This window comes from Brassica napus, chromosome C8 (genome assembly GCF_020379485.1).
Source record: "Brassica napus cultivar Da-Ae chromosome C8, Da-Ae, whole genome shotgun sequence".
Taxonomy (NCBI): domain Eukaryota; kingdom Viridiplantae; phylum Streptophyta; class Magnoliopsida; order Brassicales; family Brassicaceae; genus Brassica; species Brassica napus.
The window spans coordinates 1,787,092-1,799,761 of NC_063451.1; the positions used below are offsets into that span (position 1 = coordinate 1,787,092).

Here is a 12,670-nt window from a genome sequence, read left to right on the forward strand (position 1 = left end):
AGTCTCAACAACACTATTTTTATGTGCTCATAATATTATGGTTTATCAAGACTAGCAAAAACGGATTCAATTAATGATGCAATTAGGGTTTAACAATCAATGGATTTTAGTAAGACTAGTAAAAAGATTTATTAATCACTCAATCAGTTTCAAGGCTGATATTAGCAATACTAGAATATAGATTTCAAGCATGAATTTCAATGAATCAGTTTCAAGGCTGATTTTAGCAATAATAAAATATAGATTTCAAGCATGAATTTCAATGAATCAGTTTCAAGGCTGATTGGTATTTAGCATAAACTATGTGTAAATAATTTATCTAGTATCCGAATTTATCAAACCTCAAAAACATATAATCAGATCAATCAATTTAATCGAACTTAGCATTCAATCTTAAACCTCAAGACATTAGATTTTATCATGAATTTATCAACCTAGCATACGGATTCTCAATTCTCAAAGACATCCAAATCAGATCAATATAACATATCATACGGATTATTTAGGGTTTCTATTTAAAACATATCAGATTACAAAACTATCAATCCTAGCAGATGATATTAAACCTCAAGAATCATGCAATCAGATAATTCGGATTTTAAACAAGTAAACTTCAATCAATCTATCAACATATCGGATTATATAAGCAAAGCAAGTTAGCAACCTATCGGATTCAATCAATGTTTTAACAGACTGGTCGGTTTAAACAATTTTAAATCAGATGAACAATTAACCAAGCAGGATGAGAAAATAAATCTATCAATTTAACGGTCAAACAATCCTAGCAACATAGCATCAGATTCAATCAGATTTAAAACCTCAATAATCAAAACCGAAAACAGTTTTGATTTCAAAAAATTCGATTAGGGTTTTAATATGTGATTTGATAATTATAGTATAATTAATTCTGATACTTATATTATTTAGGGTTTATAGATATAGAGTTAGGGTTTATCGGATTTTAACTTGTAAAAACCGATTTGGGGTTTTAATCATGTAGGAACATGATTTAGGGTTTGGGGTATCGAACTTTTAGAGCTTTGATTTACTCAATTAGGATTTTTGATCTATTACCCTATGGTTTTGATTCATAAAGATTAGGGTTTTAGGGTTTCATTCTTTATCAATTAATCCATGTTCGATTATGGGTTCTTAGGTTTTGAATTACCTTTTAACCTTAGATGATTGTTGAATCGAACCACCAAAAGAGTTGAGCCGCGAGTTGGACACGAACAGGACGCGAGCTGGAATGGATCGAGTCACTTCTATCGGGTCACGGACGTCCTTTGTTGCTTGATCGGGAACACCTTGATCGTCGGACGCGAGCTGTAACAGATGCGGGAACAAGAGACACGATCGGGGTTTAGGGTTCGTCGGATCGCCGGCTAGGGTTAGGGTTTTAGGGTTTTTCGATTTGGGTATTAGCTTAGGGATTTAGAGTTTCGTGCTGATAACATGTTATAAAAGTAATGGAAAAGTCTATCTTTGTTCATAACATAGAGATTCCTTATATATGAGATTACACCGTCATAGATAAATAGAAAGATTACAAATCATAATCTCTTAGTTATGAGTCTTATGAGTCATCCACGGTCTGGTTAATAACATTTTTAATGTTTTTGGAGTCCTTTTTTTCTCTCACAAAAGGTACATTAAAAGGCCAAAAACATTACAGGCTGTTTTAAAACGAAGCCCAATCAAATTTTAACTTCTTACAAAATTTAAAGCCCAACATTAACCCATTACATATGAGGTAATAGTACATTACCTAATCCGGTCGCCACAAGATAGAAAAAAAAAAGGACAAAAAAAGATAGTGACATGGAGACAAAGACCAAAAACGCGTTGGGGTCCATCAACCGTTTGAAGAAAACGCTGATTCCTTGGACTTTTGCGACGCACGGTCTCTACATCTGTCCCCACAAATCTCTATTTAACCTACTCAACGTTTTAGAACGCGATTCTTAAAGTTGCACAAACACAAAGATTATAAGAACTTCTCTTTTTATTAGATTTAGAAACTCTCTCAAAACTAAACATTTAAATGTGTTTCTCTTTTTTATATAACATCTCTCCATGAGAACTCTTTATATAGAAAGAATCTACATCTTTTCCTAAGGGCAAAGCTACATCTTTTCCTAATAATAATATGGAAACATTCTTAAGCTCGATATGTTTTCCTTTTTTCTTAACCCATCAAACTTCACTTTAATGAGTTAACTTGCTCCTCAAGTTAATTGGAATTATCCAACATTCTCCCCCTTAATTCCAACTTGAATCTTAGGTATGTTGATCTTCTTAACTCCGATGAACTTGCGTAGACCGTTAATAGGTGCATCGCATTTCTTCGATACGATGTTGCATTAGAACGTGAGTATAGATGCTTCACAGCTTCTCTATGACTCTCTCTTAAGCATCCTATGGTGCTTCGATACGATGTTGCATCAATCTCAGGCTCCTCCTCTGCCTTTGATACTTTCAAACTCGTGTGCATCAGAACGTGAGTATAGTTACATGACTCCATCTTCGTCTTGACAAGTATACCTTGCGCGTATCCTTCTTGTTTGATCTGAATGCCATCGGCTCCTTGCGTTACTTCTATACCAAGATAGTATGTAAGCATCTCGAGGTCTGACATCTCAAATCTTCTTGACATATCATCTTTGAATTGCTTGATAACATTGAGCGAAGTCCCTATTACAAACAAGTCATCGATGTATATAGCTATGATCAGAAGCTCTCCCTTCTGTTTCTTTTGATATACTGCAGGTTCCTTGGTGCACTTCGTGAACTCCATCTCCTTGAGAACACGGTCGAGTTTGATGTTCCAAGCTCTTAGAGCAACTGGTGCAAACACTTCGTCGAAGTCTATGCCTTGTTGTTGCACGTAGCCTTTTGCAACTAGCCTTGCTTTGTATTTGATCACCGTTCCATCTCTATTCCTCTTGATCTTATAGATACACTTCAAACCTATTGGTTTCACACCTGCCGGCTTCGTGACGAGCTTCCTGGTCTTATTTTTGATGATAGATTCGATCTCTGCCTTCATTGCATCGATCCAAGCTTGTATCACTGCGGCTTCGATGTAACTTTCTTGTTCACCATCGATGGTGAGCAAGAGTCTGCCACCTTCAAATTCAGCGAGTAGGATGTAATCATCGAACCGCTTTGGTTTTCTGATGTTACGACCATATCTTGATGTTACATACTGGTCTTGGTTTGCATCGTTGTTCTCTGCTACTTCGTGGTGTTGGTGATCTTGATGCTCATCACCATCTCCTTCTTCTGTAACATCAATATGAGGAAGTTTGAATGATCCTGGTTCTTCGTCCACGTTTGTTGATAGTGTATACGATGCATTGAGATGTCTAGTTACACCGTTTTCTTCACAAAAACGAATGAAATCAGAAGATGTGAACTCTCATCCTCTATCGGTGCGAAAAGTCTTGAGTTGTAGCTTCGTTTGATTCTCCACGTACTCCTTGAACTTTTTGAACCGATCGAACGCTTCACTCTTCTCTCTTAGCAGCATCGTCCACATATATCTTGAGTAATCATCAATTAAGACAAATACATATCTATTGTTTGTTGGTGTTGATGGTGATATCGGACCGCACAAGTCACCATGTACCAACTCCAATGCGTGTGATGCTCGATACTTTGCTTTAGGCGGGAAAGACTTACGAGTTTGCTTCCCAACTAAGCAGGCGCTGCACATATCTTTCTCGTGTATCACCTGAGGCATCCCTACTACCATCTCCTTGTCTACCATATTCTTCATGACTCCAAAGTTCACATGTTCTAACCGTGCATGCCATGTCCATGTAACATCAGTTTCTTGTATTTGAAGACACTTCGGATATTCAACCTCCATTGGCGTCTTGTACAATCGGTTTGGTTGCCTTGCGACTTGTACTAATAGCCTTCCACGGGGATCTTTCAGCATCAGTAAGTCTTCTTTCATATTAACCTCACAACCCATCTCTACCTCTGCCTCTTCCTCGCTAGTTGCTATGGCTTCCACGACCTTGTGCATCATTCTTTACAAACATTAGCTTCGATTGATCTTCATCTTGGGTTTCTTCTTTGATGCGTTCTTCGAAAGCCTTCAATCTCCCAACAATGTCTTCGAATCCCGTTGAATTTAGATCCAGCACTTGTTCTAACGAAGCTACGATGTGAATGAACTTCGTTCTTGGAAGTCCCTTCAGAAACTTCTTTACCAGCTTCGATGCTTCCATTATCTCTCCTAACGCGACTGCTCTTGATGCTAAGCCTGAAATTTTTCCTGAGTAGTCATCTACCGTGTCTGTGTCTGTCATCTTCAGTTTGTCGAACTCAGACATCAAAGTTTGTAACCTTGCTTCTCTCACGCGATCATCACCTAGGTTACGGGATTTGATAGCTTCCCAAATCTTCTTCGATGTATCATGTTCTCCAATCTGAAGTATTAGCGCCTCCGGGACTGATTGAAAGATTAGAGTAATCGCCATATTGTTCTTCTTTGCATCGTTACTCCCTGGATCAATCGTATCCCAAACTTCGTATAAACGAAGCATCACTTTCATTCGCATCGACCATACGGTGTAGTTGGTCGATGTTAGCATCGGACATCGTATGTCCTTCTTCATCTCAAGACCTTTATCACGTGCTTGAGAATCATCTCCCATGTTTTGATCGAAGTTACAACTCCTCTTGTAAACGATCTTCGAAACCTGGAGCTCTGATACCAATTAAAGTTGCACAAACACAAAGATTATAAGAACTTCTTTTCTTATTAGATTTAGAAACTCTCTCCAAACTAAACATTTCAATGTGTTTCTCTTTTTTATGGAACATCTCTCCATGAGAACTATTTATATAGGAAGAAGCTACATATTTTCCTAAGGGCAAAACTACATATTTTCCTAAGGGCAAAGCTACATCTTTTCCTAATAATAATATGGAAACATTCCTAAACTCGATATGTTTTCCTTTTTCCTTAACCCATCAAACTTCACTTTAATGAGTTAACTTACTCCTCAAATTAATTGGAATTATTCAACAATTCTTTCGAACCCCTGAAACGTGAATGAATTCAAAGCGGGAGTTTGTGATATTTATGCGCACGCGCGCGCGTCTTGTGAGCGTGTCTGAATCTCTGTGCGTGTTTGCATTGACGTCAGACAAGCTTAAAGTTGTCTTACTCGTCTCTCAGTCACTTCAATAATTTAAGCTAACATATTTATTATCACTCTACATCTAATTCCCTTGTGAGTAATACTTATGATTAATTTACGGATACTACTAGATACAAATTTAATTACGTGTAGCATATTTTATGACAATAATAATGTAAAAGTGAGTGACACTGTACTATATTTTGTAAAGAATTGATGTTTTCTTTCTCTTTATTTTGTTTTCATTTGTTCATGTTTTCTTTTCATTGTGAAACCGATTGATTGATTTATAATTTTACCTTGAAATATCAACAACTCAGAGAATTGTACTGGCTGTATTCAGATGCGCTAACCTCTCTCTCTCTCTCTCTCTGTTTGAAATGACTTTTGAGGTTAATTTTCAAAGAGAGAAAAATTCAAAAGAAAGAGAAAGGCAAAAAAGTTGAAAGGAAAAGATAGGAGTTGGTCAAATGTTTTGACAAATTAAAAACAACTTTTCAAATGTCACTGTCAAAACAAAGAAAAATAAGGCTACATGCTAGCTATAGTGATGATAATGATGACTAGTGTGGAAAAAAAAAATAAAAGCGAATTCTACCTGGGGGAGTGATATAACTTCTAGCTAGGACCTTTCTCCATCCCTATGGGTTGCATAATAGCTGTCAAATTGTTACTATTATGATAAAATATCAATCAAATGTTTTCCAGGAGCAGTATTCACTTTAAGGAAAAAAGTTTTAACGTTAAATAGTAAGCATTTCTTTATTCCAGGAGAAACATAATGCAATTAGTCTGAATTAATTAGGAATTAGTCTTTACTCTCTAGTCATCTGTTAGAACTTTATAAAAGTTGTAAAATGATAGTAGATGTTCTTTTAGCATATATACATTCACAGTGTCTTCTCTCTCCCCTTTTCTAACGCCGAGATTTTTGCGAATGCTCTAATCCTTCTTTAAAGAAACGACTCCACCATTTTCACTCAGTCTGTCTGAGCTCTTCTTATTCATCACCTGCCAAAAGACTCTCATGTAATTCGGTTTGGAGTTTTCCTTTTGTACTGAGAAAACACAAAACATAGAGAGAGAGAGAGGGAGAAACATTTGTGTCTAATCGGTTTTTGTGTTGTCAAGAAGCTGAAGGACAAAAATAATACAATTGTTTTTAGGGTTTTGAGGGATAAAAATTGGAGATTTGAGAAGTTGTGGGTGGTGTGTTCTTGAAGAAAATATCTTTTTCTTATACTCTTCTGCCAGTTTGTAAGCCTCTCTCTCTCTCTCTCTCTGTTCTGTTTCTTTAGTTATACAAACTTCTAGCATATTTATTTCTCTATCTCCTCTTCTTGGTGCCGACTTTCAGCTGGATTAGCTTCTCGATAATGTCCTACAGTTTCTTTCTACTCAGATAGTTAATTTACTGTAGCGGAGTATAAGTTATTTTATTGTTTTAAGTTTGTTCAATAATCCCCTGAGGAAGTCTATTTGTTCTCCTTTGTTGCGTGGAGGATTTTTGTTTTGGGTTTTCTCCTGTTTTTAAGGGAAGAAAGTGATTCATGCAGATAAGATGTTATTGTCAGTTTATGTGTATTAAGGAAATATTTTAAGCAAGTTACCATAAGATATTCTGTTTGAGCTTATAATTGTGCTTACAAATCCTTAAAATAATACTTAAGCTGATGTGAACTCTGAAGGCTTTAGCCTCTGACCACAAGGTCCTTGCCTACTTCGTTGACCAAACCTTTGTCTTGGCTAAATTTCCTCAAATCCATATCCTGTCTCCCAAATGCATTGATTTGTTCAATACATAGATCCTCATTCATATAGATCTTGTAATCTTCTTGGTCTGTTAACCCTCTTGGGAAATGTCTTCCTCTTGTAGTAATATAATATTAACCATGTACCGTTGATAAGTTTTCACATTTCTTGATGTGTTTTTAATTGACAGAGTCGCAGAGGGATGGAATTCTCTAGAGAAGCTGGAATGATGATGGAAAATAAGCAGAATGTCTGTTCTCTTGAAGAAAATAGCATCAAGCGCCATAAGTCTGATCTCTCTTTCAGTTCCAAGGTATTGCTTAAACCTAGTTCTCTCGAGAGTGCAGCATGGTAATGATTCTTCCATCTTTGTTCTCTTAAATGGTTTAAACAGCAGAGAAAGGACAAAGCTGGAGAACGTATCTCAGCTCTTCAACAGATAGTTTCCCCTTACGGAAAGGTAACTTTTCCTGTTAGAATTCCTCTCCACATTTGCTTTTTTGTTTTTCTCTAATCTTCTGTGACTCCTCAACGCCACAGACCGACACTGCATCAGTTCTTCAAGACGCGTTGCACTACATAGAGTTTCTACATGAACAAGTGAAGGTCTGCTCATTTCTCTTCATATCAGTTCGATACCATTACCATTTACCAACCATGATTCTTTCATCTTCTTACTTAAGAAAACGTCATGTTCTTCTTGTGCAGGTGCTAAGCGCTCCGTATCTGCAAACAATGACCTCCGCTACGCAGGTGAACACATTTATTCCCGGTTCACTATCACAATCTGATACTCCACACTCGGGATCTGAACTATATCTTACAGGAGGAGCTGGAGCAGTACAGCCTGAGAAACAGAGGACTATGTCTTGTTCCAATGGAGTATACAGCAGGAGTTGCTCAAAGCAACGGGGCTGATATCTGGGCGCCCGTGAAGACTCCTCCATCTCCAGCTTTTGGTGTCAAGTCTCAATCACCCTTTAGATGACTGTTTCAGACTCTTCCCAACCTACTACGATCTTCGTCTTAAGCCAAAAGAAGATGGCCAACTTTTATTGTTCAGATGATGCCTCTGTATCATACATAGACCAAGAGACGCATGAAGTTGGTTTAGAACAGCTCAGAGTTGGTGATGGCTGTTTACTATTTGACCAGCTTATTATGTAATTTGCCTAAACATAAACCAAACGATTCTAATGCTAAGTAATTTTTATGCCAAAGATTGCCTCAGATATCTTAGTTTTTGTTGTGATCTTACCAAAGCTATCCGTTATAACAGAAGAAGTTAGATGGATTTTGATTGTAATTATACTAAACAGCCAAGTAATAGATAAAAAGATTGGCGTTACTCTTTCATAAGAACATTGGAAGAAGGCATTAATACTTAGGATTGCAAAGGTTCAGAACATACAGACTACTGATGACGAGGGAACAAATAGCATGGAGAAAGTAAAGACAAGTCGATCACAATATGTTATTTAACTATTAGATCACAGTGCTTTTGACACAGGTACTCAGCCTACAAAATGATTAGAGTGATTACACTAACTTGATGAAGTAGGCTTGACCTTCTCCCGCATATACTGCAGTAGATGCTCGCGTTTCCAGTTGTCGATTCTGCAAAGCAAGCAAAAAAGCTGAGTAACAACGTTGGAGTATAGCCCTTCTGCTAAATGTGGATGAGGTGTCACTAGTTTTGATTTATTCATGCTTAAATAATAATAGTATCTTCCTCCAGAAACTAATTTTGAAAAGAGGAGGTTTCAGTAGTCATAAAATGTACCAGAGCATCCAGAGAGTGAATGATAATTTGATAGTTGCATTTACACATTTATCTACCATGCTAACAATGAATACATTAGCCTATTAAGTTAACTTGAAGTCAGATAAACTCGAGTCAAATACCAGAACTCTTTGTTAAATTAAGAGCTCACAAATTCAGATAATTCCAGAGCAAAAAAAGGTTGAAGAAAGAGGGGGGGAAAGCAATTTGTACCTTATAGTTTCCTTACGTTCATCATCTCCATCGAGCATGATCAACTTGGGCGGTGAGTTGAAAACGTACTCAACTTTAAGGGTAGGGAAGTTTTGTTTCTCTTCTTCAATGAAACCAACAATCTCAGGATAGAAAACCAGCTTTCTCATACACACCTCCAATATAGCTCCTGAATAAGTAATCTGCAGTCGCGAAAAGAAAAACAAAAAGTGTAAATGAGTCATCACTCTCCTAATCTTCATTCAATGAATGTTAGAGAAGACGTTTCTATCTCCTTGTCTAATCTATTCTCAGTTTGAAAAGCATACCTTACTCATGGAATCCTCAGAATCATCAGCGCAACATTTCAAGCAGTCAGATACCAACTCTGCAAAGTACACAATACTAATATAAGCATATCCAAAAAATCAAAAACATTGGTGTATAGAATATGATAGCCCTCAAAAGAGTTTGATATACACACACATTACACTATGGGAGAGCAGAGCTATTCTAATTCAGTAATGGCTTGTTCTTTCTTCTTCCCCTCCTCAAGAGAAAGATGTCAAGCTCATAAATTCACAAAATCTAAAGACACATTCGTCTCTTCTTAACTAATCCTAATCCACAATTTCGCGTTTCAGATCTTCACACATATTCATATCAAGTTTCTAACTCAGATCATATAAGGGAACGAACCTTGGTCCTTGACGTATTCAGAGAGCGAGTGGCAATCGGAGCAGAGAGCCAGGCCGGTGAACCCTAGATCCTCGCACTCCTTAGTGCTCAGCTGCTCTTTCGCCGAGATCGTCGACGTCAACATCAAGATCATCACCGTCATCATCTTCGACCACGCTCGAGCCATCTCCATCTCTCTCTTTCTCTTCAACAGATCCAAAGCCTTGGCAGATGCGAAATTAATGGCTGGTAATCCGATCCGGTTAATCCCGGTTTCAAATATCCGAAAACCAAAATGCAGTAATCTCCGGTTTATAAAGACCGGGTAATATAAAACCAAACAAAATCAGATTTTCCCGGTTTAGCACATCACACCACACGCATATCCAATGGCTCTCCTTCCCGCCGTCGGGATTCCATCGCCGGCGCCACCGCAACAAACACCTTTCATCTCTCGCAATAACCACCCCAATCCAAAGCTTCATCAGAAGCTGAATCAATCAACCTCCGAAACCACCGTCTCATGGACTTCCCGCATCACTCTCCTCTCACGCAACGGTCGATTAGCCGAGGCAGCGAAGGAATTCACCGCCATGAGACTCGCCGGCGTGGAGCCTAACCACATCACTCTCATCGCTCTACTCTCTGGATGCGCTGACTGTGAACCCTTTGGCGATTCGCTTCACGGGTATGCTTGTAAACTCGGCCTCGATAGAAACCAGGTCATGGTCGGCACCGCGATTCTCGGCATGTACTCCAAACGCCGACGTTTTAGGAAGGCTAGGCTGGTTTTCGATCGCGTGGAAGATAAAAATTCGGTTACTTGGAACACAATGATCGACGGTTACATGAGGAGCGGCCGAGTCGACGACGCCGCGAAGGTGTTCGACGAAATGCCTGAGAGAGACTTGATTTCTTGGACGGCTATGATAAACGGGTTTGTTAAAAAGGGTTTGCACGAGGAAGCTTTGGCGTGGTTCCGTGAGATGCAAGTCTCTGGAGTGAAGCCAGATTACGTCGCTGTCATCGCTGCTCTCGCCGCTTGCGCAAACCTTGGTGCTTTGTCTTTTGGATTGTGGGTGCATCGTTTTGTTGTGAGTCAGGATTTTAAGAACAATGTTAGGGTTAGTAACTCGCTGATTGATTTGTATTGTCGGTGCGGGTGTGTGGAGTTTGCTCGACAGGTTTTTGATGAGATGGAGAAACGAACCGTGGTTTCGTGGAACTCAGTCATTGTTGGTTTTGCTGCTAACGGGCATGCGCATGAGTCTTTGGTCTACTTTAGAAGAATGCAAGAAGAGAGGTTTAAACCCGACGCGGTGACTTTCACAGGGGCGTTAACCGCTTGTAGTCATGTAGGTTTAGTTGAAGAAGGTGTACGGTATTTCGAAGCTATGAAAAGGGATTATAGAATCTCGCCTCGGATTGAACACTACGGATGCTTAGTGGATTTGTATAGTCGTGCTGGGAGGTTGGAAGAGGCTTTGAAGGTGGTAGAGAGCATGCCGATGAAGCCGAATGAAGTTGTGATTGGCTCGTTGCTTGCAGCCTGCAGGACTCATGGGAACGATACAGAGCTAGCAGAGAGGATGATGAAGCGTCTTAGTGAGCTTAAAGTGAAGAGCCATTCTAACTACGTGATTCTTTCGAACATGTATGCCGCTGATGGACAATGGGAAGGAGCAAGTAAGATGAGAAGGAAGATGAAAGGTCTAGGTCTAAAGAAGCAGCCTGGGTTTAGTTCTATAGAGATTGATGATCGAACGCATGTGTTCATGGCCGGTGACAGTGCCCATGTTGAGGCCGGTTATATCCGAGAGGTTCTAGAGCTTATTTCTTCTCATTCGCGATTACAATGCAGTGTGGTTGAAACCCTTGATGGTGATCACATAGGTGATTGAAATCCCAGGGACTTTCACCAACCCCAGCCATATGCACCAACCTTGTTGCCAAGGTCATTGAGCAAAGATCTGAAGCATACCCCTATATATAAATCTGGTGTATAGAGGCCACACTGAAAACATGGTACTCCCGTGAGTTGATAAGCTTAGAATCCGAGCTCCCTTTCTTCATAGGCATCTCCTCATGCCGACATTGTCCATTTGTATTCATCTGTGTCTGGTCATGTTATCGTTGAAAAAGACTCGTCTCAACCTCATGGCTCTCTTCAGCCTCTTCATGCACATAAAAAAACCACTCTAGCATTCCAAAACTCTGCTCTGTCAGAGAGACTGCTCTGTTTTCACATTTCTCTGTGTTTTTTTTTACCAACCAAAACATTTATTAACATTTCTCTGTTTTTAATATAACAGATATCGATTTGTTTCAAAAAGAAAAAAAATGATTACAGTTACTCCAAACTTTGACCAAGGCCAACTCAATATTCATCATTAGGCCTAGGCGTTCGGGTACCCGTTGGCACTCGGATCGGGTTTTTGGATTTTCGGGTTTACGCTTCTAGGTCCCATACTAAAATTTTATTAGTACGGGTCAGGCTCGGATGATAACATTTCGGGTTCGGTTCAAAATTGTATTGCATCATAAAACCCATAAAGTAATCATATATCGTACGGGTTCGGGTTATATCTGTTCGGTTCAGATATAACCAAAGTAAAAAACAAAATTTTTGAAGTAAAACATAAAGAAAAATATCTAAATTAAATAAAAATTAACCTATCACATATAAAATTGATAAAATAACAATAAAATGTTAAATCAAGCATGAAAACAAACATCATTTATAAACAATATATATTACCTTATAGAGAGTAGACTTTTTATTTCAATGAGCAAATTATAAAATACTTATTTATAACTAATTGTGTACCTAAAGCATTTATTAGAATTTTAATATTTATTACTATATATATATTACCACAAATATTGAATTTAATAATTGGAATACTTATATATATTTAAAAATATTTATATTGACTATTAATTTCGGATTTTTCGGGTTACCCGTTCGGATTCGGTTAATAACACTTCGGGTTCGGATATTTTTTGTACCACCCTACAAGACCCGTTCGAGTATTTTTACGTTTTGGGTCGGATAACGGGTCGGATTTTTCGGTTCGCATTCGGTTCGGATTTTGGGTTCGGGATT

The 12,670-nt window shown here is 38.4% G+C and overlaps 3 protein-coding genes across 10 annotated transcripts; 2 read left to right on the forward strand and 1 right to left on the reverse strand.

Moving 5' to 3' along the window:
• Positions 1-5,788: 5,788 nt before the first annotated feature.
• LOC106365683 (transcription factor bHLH153) lies at positions 5,789-8,131 on the forward strand. Of its 8 annotated transcripts, none has more exons than XM_022708009.2 (6): positions 5,802-5,909; positions 7,102-7,224; positions 7,309-7,371; positions 7,452-7,517; positions 7,620-7,664; positions 7,738-8,131. In XM_022708009.2, exons 2-6 carry the CDS (start codon positions 7,114-7,116, stop codon positions 7,897-7,899), a joined length of 447 nt encoding a protein of 148 aa, XP_022563730.1. In that variant the 5' UTR covers positions 5,802-5,909; positions 7,102-7,113; the 3' UTR covers positions 7,900-8,131. The 8 variants fall into 8 exon arrangements, with proteins under 8 accessions (XP_022563728.1, XP_022563730.1, XP_013660599.1 ...); XM_013805149.2 differs by lacking the exon at positions 5,802-5,909 and adding an exon at positions 5,931-6,416; XM_013805148.3 differs by lacking the exon at positions 5,802-5,909 and adding an exon at positions 5,935-6,416 and having other exon boundaries at positions 7,306-7,371.
• A 140-nt stretch (positions 8,132-8,271) lies between these two features.
• LOC125591404 (selenoprotein F-like) lies at positions 8,272-9,825 on the reverse strand. The gene is made up of 4 exons (XM_048765596.1): positions 9,586-9,825; positions 9,216-9,274; positions 8,908-9,089; positions 8,272-8,528 (listed from the first exon to the last, which is right to left on the reverse strand). The coding sequence occupies exons 1-4, from the start codon at positions 9,755-9,757 to the stop codon at positions 8,456-8,458; spliced, it is 486 nt and encodes a 161-aa protein (XP_048621553.1). The 5' UTR covers positions 9,758-9,825; the 3' UTR covers positions 8,272-8,455.
• A 3-nt stretch (positions 9,826-9,828) lies between these two features.
• On the forward strand, positions 9,829-11,924 carry LOC106365686 (pentatricopeptide repeat-containing protein At1g05750, chloroplastic). The gene has a single exon (XM_013805151.3). It carries the CDS (start codon positions 9,954-9,956, stop codon positions 11,463-11,465), a length of 1,512 nt encoding a protein of 503 aa, XP_013660605.1. The 5' UTR covers positions 9,829-9,953; the 3' UTR covers positions 11,466-11,924.
• The last annotated feature ends 746 nt before the right edge of the window (positions 11,925-12,670 follow it).